Below are 6,936 nucleotides of genomic sequence, written 5' to 3'. Positions count from 1 at the left end.
GGCGGGGGGGGGGGGATGTTTTGCAAACTTGAGGATTAATTCACTCTCTTATGGTTGGTGTATAACGGAATATATATTAGCGTGATTTTTTCGGATGACGAGGCTGTTTTTAGTGTGACTATTCTGTTCGGCCAGGATGCGCGCTTCTTGATCGCATTGTTCATTGCTGTGCGTCAGCTGAGTTTGCCATAAGTCTGGTAAGTGTATCCATGGTGGTCCAGTCCACATAGTGCATGATCTTGTGGCTGAATAGTCGTTAGTCCTCAGAATCATGCAATCCGAGAATTGGTCCACAAGGGTGTTGCCTCTATCTTCATGTTCAATGTAGTTCTAACGTACAGATGAGCCTTGACAGCGCGGAACTGCTGCTAGCTCCAGTCTTGGGATGGTGAGCCGCTTGTGGAGTGCTACCTTCGTCTTGGAGCACTGAAAGGCAACTGTAGTACTATTTGGATTGTGGATGGCAAGGCATATGACTGCAGTAATTGCCAATTGAGAGGTATCAGAAAAACCATGTAATTCTATTGTTGATGTGGCGTTGAGTGGAGTTTGCTTGCACTGAGTTGTGGAAACGAAACTTACTGATATATCCCTGGTATCACTGGTAACACCTTTTCCCTGTGAGCTATCTAGTCGAATGCGCGCATGAAACTGAACGCAGGGAAAAGGTGTTACCAGTGATACCAGGGATGTATCAGTAAGAATCTCGAACAATATTTATTCTATATCATAAGTAAAGATGTAACACTCAGTTGTTCATCAGATTTATCAATAATTACAGCTTATTAAAAAAAATAAACATTTGGTGATTTTAGATGACCAATGAAGTAAAATAAAATATTACATGCATATTATTAAAAAATAAGTAATATAAATTTTTAAATATCAATAGTGTAGAAATTGGTTGAGCATGAATTTATTTAACTTCAATCATTTTTTGAGAATGATAAATTCTTAAAATATCACTTTTAATATTAATATCTGTCTCTAATTTATAAATATTGATAGATCTACGAAGAATAATTTGATACTATTTAATTTTTTTACAATTTATAGGATCTTTGTCAATGCGTAAACAAATTTAATAATATTAAATCTCGGATGTTTATATTTTTACTCAATCCCATATTCATGGAAATATATTTTTTGTCTTGAATATGTCTTGAAAAAATAATAGTCTTGAACATCAAATACTTTCCTTAATAAAATTTCTTCGTAAATATTTATGATAAGTAAATAATTAAGTTTGTATAATTGGTTATTACAGTTTTTATATAATAGAGTGAATTTAAGCTTATACAACCTATAATTTTAGATGAAATATTGAGTCATTTTAGTTTTACAAATTGACAAATTGAGATTCTTGCAAAAAAATTGCAATGAATAGACAAGGATTTATATAGTTTTTTCCCTATTGTTTAACAATGATGTAACTAATGTGTTTTGATTTTTCAATAGCATATTTCTGTATGATAAATACATAACTGATTATTTTCAATCGATTTGGAATTAAATTATTACATTAAATTATATTAAACAATATTGCATTATATGGAAAATCCTTTAAATTTATATGGTTAAAAATCTTTTGAATAGGAATATATGCATCCAATATTTGTTTATATGTATAATTTAATTTAGACTGTGAATATATTACGATTGTCCATTGAAATTAATATAAATCTTATTTACTTTTTCGTTTTCTATAAATTGTTTAGAAATGATGTACCAAGATCATAGCATATAACAAAATTATATAAACACTTTGTTTACATTAACAAAGTTTTTAATACTTATCAAAATACTAATGAGGCAGAGGCAATGATATGTCTATTTTAAAATTATTTACTATCAATGAAACAATAACTGTGAACAGAATTACAGAAAAGTATCGAATTTGTATTTCTTTAATAATTTTAACTTCTGTATAAGAAAGAATATATTCATTTGAATGACACATATAATGGAATAAAAATTTAAAAACGTAATTTGTTATTTATGTTATATTTTAAATATACATCGTTACAAGTATATTCTACTTTATTTTATTAATAAATTTATAATTTTTATGAATTTAAAGGCAATTAAGAAATTCAGTCAGTTACGCGAGTGACGGTTTTAACTGTCAGACGTTAAAAAAAATATATATATATATATATATATATATATATTACATAACACGATTTTTTATCATATATTAGATAGGATTTAAATTAAAAGAAAGTCATAATTTAAATTTTTAACTCTTCTGTATTAACATAAATGCATGAAATTGATGGTATAAAAATCAGAATAATAAAAAATAATTGGTATCATGAGGTAATAGATTAAGAAAGAATAAGATGCGATAAGTATGTAGGGTACGAGCTTTTAACACTAAAATTTTATTGAAATAAGCTAGTCACATTACGGATGTAATAAAAATTTATGTCTGTAAAATAAAACCAAAGATTTAAAACTTCTATAAAATATAAGTAAAAAAAGTTAATTTTTAAATATTTGCTTTTCTTTAAACGAACTTAAAATATTCAGATACTTGAATTTATTTAAAAAATAGTTTTATGATAAAAAAATTTTTAATAGACAACAATAATTTAGTTAAATTTGTTTTTATTCAACAGAACGCGTATAATGAGATAAAAACTCTTTATAAGCATCAAAAATTTTGTTCAATATTACAATTTTTATATACTGTGTGTACAACATTTACTTATAGTAATTTTTAATAAACAGTCTATAACTTCGTTCAATCGGAATAGAATTATTGTTGCACATAAAACATTGTCATAGAAAAAGACAAATGGCTACAGAATGATATTCTTTTTCTTTATTTATTCTATCTGACTTATTTTTCCCATTCTTTTACTCATTCTCATGCTCTCATACTCTCACTCTCTCTCTCCCTCTCTCTCTTTTGTTCATTTTATTTTATTTAAACATGACACTATAAACTATAAACAAAATGATGTGTATTATAATGCACATATCTGAAATCTCAATGTGCTCAAGCTACACAATGATATACGGAATGTGAATTTTATAAAAAATCAATGTTTTCCTCGATGAATTTGTTATAAAAAAAAAAAAAGCAATTTTCAATCTAACTATTCTTTGAATGGTTTTCTTCTTCGTGGTCCCTCTGCACTTATCGACGCTTCTTCCTGTAAAAATGAGTTTAAATTTGTTATAAACTATAATCAATTATTTTGATCTTAATAGTCAAATTATTGTTATAAATTTACCTTATTATCAGGAATATCAGTGATGACCTCGTTATCCTCTTCTTTATCCTTCTCACATTTTTCTGTCAATTCCTCAACTTCATCTTCAGTAACTTCACTTTCCGCAGCTGGATCAGTTTCTTCTTTATCTTTCTGAACTAAAGCTGTAGTTTTAGGTTCAGCTTCTCGTTCTTTAATTGCTTCTTTACGATCCTACATGGTCGGTACAATTTAAGGCTTTATTATAAAATTTATTCTATTAAAATATATCATTACAACTATTTGTTAAATACATCTAGCTCTAATAGTGCATTACTTACTACTAGTGTTACTAAAATACCTGACTCGTGAAGCAGCAACAATAAATAACCAGCATAATCGGTAGGCTTAGCAATATAATATACACAGTCCATATCCATGGATGTTCAGCGGTATAATTAACAATTCCTTGCCAAAGACCAGACTACAATGGAAGATGTGATAAAAAAAAAAAAAGTTACTGGACACTTTTTAAATTATAAAAATTTTACGCTTATTTTGGGTATTTATTACGTAGCTGTAAGCTTAATTACATCGACCAAAACTTTACTCAACGAAATTACATTTTACTCCCTGTATTACGCGTACCTCTCGTGCTCGTGAGATGAGAAAACACACGTAAATACAAATAGGAATGGCACAATATGTAAAATAGGCAACCCACCATCCTGGTTTGTAATTCATCATTTTCATCATTTTACCCCACAAAGTTTCCTAATCAAAATATTTTATATTTACGCAATTAATTTCACGAAATATTTATGCGAATTATCAATAATAAATTTTTCTTACATAAATAGGCTAAAGTATGAATGCAGATTTATCATTATTAATTATCCTGATCTTACAAATAATCACTTACCGACTCTGTGGCAATTCTTTGTTTACGAAGATCAAAAGTCTCTTCTGCCCACTTCTTTGCCACTAGCTCATCGTCGGTAATAATGATGTTGTCAAAAAGTATGTCAGCCGACATACTCCATAATTCAAAGCCAATTGCGTACTGTAAACATATAAATTATGATTTCATTCAGTTAGATCGTCGAATTTAGTAATAAATATAAGCTTACAATTGGAGTCATTTTGAAAGGATTATCGTCATTGAAGTAGTTAGGATTATGGATTAACTTTGGCTTCCATTTTCCTTTATAGTTCAGATTATTAATCAACGGTGGGAGCCATTTGCCTTTGTATTGCGGATTTGTAATAAGTCGTTTTTCATATTTCCCACAGCCGGGCGCCTCTGCACACTTAGGATTTTGTATTTTAGGTGGTTCCCATTCTCCATCCATTTCGTCATCCCAATCTTCGGGTTTTACGGAATCTGGATTTGGAATCATTGCTGGCTCATTCTCTAACCAACCTTCGGGCATTTCATCATTTTGATCAATAATTTTCGCTGGTGCTTCTTCGTCCCAATCATCAGGCTTCACCGCAGTTGGATCAGGTATTTTTTCTCTTTCATCCCAATCTTCCGGTCGTTTATCAGTTGGATCTTCAATTTCAAGTGGTGGATTAACTGGCGGAGTAAAATCGTCGAGTAGAGAGCCTTCGTTAACAACATTCCCATCGACTTTAATTGTAAAAGTATTGTCCGGATTTACGATTAAAGTATACAAATGTGGTTGTTTATCTTTGAAAAAATCTTCTAATCTTTCTTTTGGTTTTTTAGCGTGTTTTTCCTCGAGCGAACCATTTAGTGGATTTTTATGTTTGAAGATGAAATGTAGCTAAAAATTCAGTAAAACCATTAATCTAAGACAAGGGATACTCGGTTCTATAATACTTGTAAATAATTGTAAATATACCTTATGATCGTTGCCACACTTATCGGGTCCAAACATGATAGTATAAGGAGTCTTATCGTGAAAATCTTTTAGATTTTTGTATTGCGGATCAACCGATAATAATTTTAAGTAAGCACCACCGCATTCTTGTCCCTCTTGGAATATAACTTCGTATTGCACGATCAAGGATTTGCTCTCAAATTTAAATGGTTTACTAAGCTGAGTGGAGATAGCTGCATGTCTAGCTTTACTTTTGAACACAAGACCAAGATTACCATCCTCTACGTTCCTTTTCGGCTCTTCTATTACCCAGAGTCCTATAAAATACAAAATATCACATAATTCGAATAATAAATTAAAATATTTTATCAACTAACGCACTGATTATGCTATAATTAACGGATATAAATTGTGCTTTATTTCTTAAAGCTTTTGAAATTGGCTGTGAATAAGGCTTAAAAGAAATTATCATTTAATTTTGATATTATTTATTATAATACAATTAATGTATAAGTTTGTAGGGTAACGTACTTTAAAAACATCTTAGATATTCACAATCGGTTGCTTAGGTAATTAATAATATGTCATTCGTCTTACTCTTCCATATTATGTAAATGTAGTGATTATAATTTATATTAAAAAAGTAACATATACTTATGAAAAATATATACTTAATACAATTGGTAGAAAGCTTATTTATCTAATAAGAATAAAAATCATGCTTTATTACAAGGCGGTAGTAAATTATATAAAAGAAACATCTAAAAATATTAGTTTCTATAATTAGTTATTATTTTAAGCATTTACGTGGAGCGTTTGAAGAAACAGAGATAAAGTTGTACTCTCTACATTGACAGAAAATATTGAAATAAAAATTTGATTTATAAAATTCTAAAGAAGAATGAAGATAAGCAAGGAGAGGAAAGTTTTGATAATATAATGCAGTTATTATTGACCATCGTATTTTGCAATTTCCTCATCGAAGTCATCTTTTTTGGCCTCGGACTGGATCCACACTTTGCTAAATTTACTCTTATCGTCAAAGTTCTCAGCCAGGTAAACCGGACCCGACGCTTCCGGGCTCTTGTAAATAAAGGTCTTCACTTCGACATCGGCGACATTGTCCTCGACGACGATGTTTCCGGCGCCATCGCTAGGCTCCACTTCTACGAACCTGCACTGCATGCAGGCGACGAGGAGCAGACAAAGAATTTTCCTCCGACTTAGAGCCATTTGAATGTACAATAATACACTTCTCAATTATGAGAACTCGGTGCTCTTGCGACCGATGCAAAGGAGAAAGGAAATCGAATCACAGCGTTGTAAGGGAAACCTTATAACCAAAACCTAAGCCACGACTACGCTTCAATAACAAGCCCCCTACTTTCCAATCGAATATTCTACCATAAATATCTCAAGATATATACTTTAGTTAGTGACTTCCTACGCTAGACATACGATACCAAATAGTCGATTTTCTTTTATTTTACAGCTTCGGCACCTCGAGCAATTGACTAGCCTCGTATACGTAACGCAACGTACACATACGAGAGGCGAGACCGTATTACGCGCCCGTGTGCGATCACACACGCGTATGCACGTCCGTGCACACGCTCGCTCGCGCATACTCGCGTATAAATACACATGCGCACACGTAAATTCATGCACAATTCGCGCGCGCGCGCGCGATAAACGTCTGCACATTCATCAATGGGCATGTGTACGTGCGCGCGCGTGCAGAAGTCAGCGATCGTCAATACCGCCCTTTAAATCTCCCTAACTCGATTAACTTTATTATATTTAATTCAATCGGCCATTCCGCCCTCTCCTTATCTTGTAACTCTGTCTAATTGATTGCGAGGCAGATGGGGGGGGGGGGGGGGGGGTTG

General features: G+C 31.7%; 1 protein-coding gene across 1 annotated transcript; it reads right to left on the bottom strand.

Moving 5' to 3' along the window:
• Window positions 1-173: 173 nt before the first annotated feature.
• LOC105362424 (calnexin) lies at window positions 174-6,632 on the bottom strand. The gene is made up of 8 exons (XM_011499864.1): window positions 6,004-6,632; window positions 5,069-5,364; window positions 4,331-4,990; window positions 4,123-4,263; window positions 3,562-3,684; window positions 3,243-3,434; window positions 340-705; window positions 174-245 (listed from the first exon to the last, which is right to left on the bottom strand). Exons 1-8 carry the CDS (start codon window positions 6,278-6,280, stop codon window positions 174-176), a joined length of 2,127 nt encoding a protein of 708 aa, XP_011498166.1. The 5' UTR covers window positions 6,281-6,632.
• Between the last annotated feature and the right edge of the window lie 304 nt (window positions 6,633-6,936).

The sequence above is a fragment of the Ceratosolen solmsi genome, unplaced genomic scaffold, assembly GCF_000503995.2.
Source record: "Ceratosolen solmsi marchali unplaced genomic scaffold, CerSol_1.0 scaffold35, whole genome shotgun sequence".
In the NCBI taxonomy this organism is placed as follows: Eukaryota; Metazoa; Arthropoda; class Insecta; order Hymenoptera; family Agaonidae; genus Ceratosolen; species Ceratosolen solmsi.
This window is presented reverse-complemented; position numbering and strand designations above follow the sequence as displayed.

What these genes read in the sequence shown, in the direction of transcription:
- LOC105362424 (XM_011499864.1), bottom strand. Translation starts at nt 6,280, where the DNA reads ATGGCTCTAAGTCGGAGGAAAATTCTTTGTCTGCTCCTCGTCGCCTGC. An exon ending in GTTGCTGCTTCACGAGTCAG is followed by an intron (nt 3,435 to 3,561) that starts GTATTTTAGTAA and finishes CCGACCATGTAG; the next exon opens with GATCGTAAAGAAGCAATTAA. An exon ending in CTGATATTCCTGATAATAAG is followed by an intron (nt 706 to 3,242) that starts GTAAATTTATAA and finishes ATATTGTTCGAG; the next exon opens with ATTCTTACTGATACATCCCT.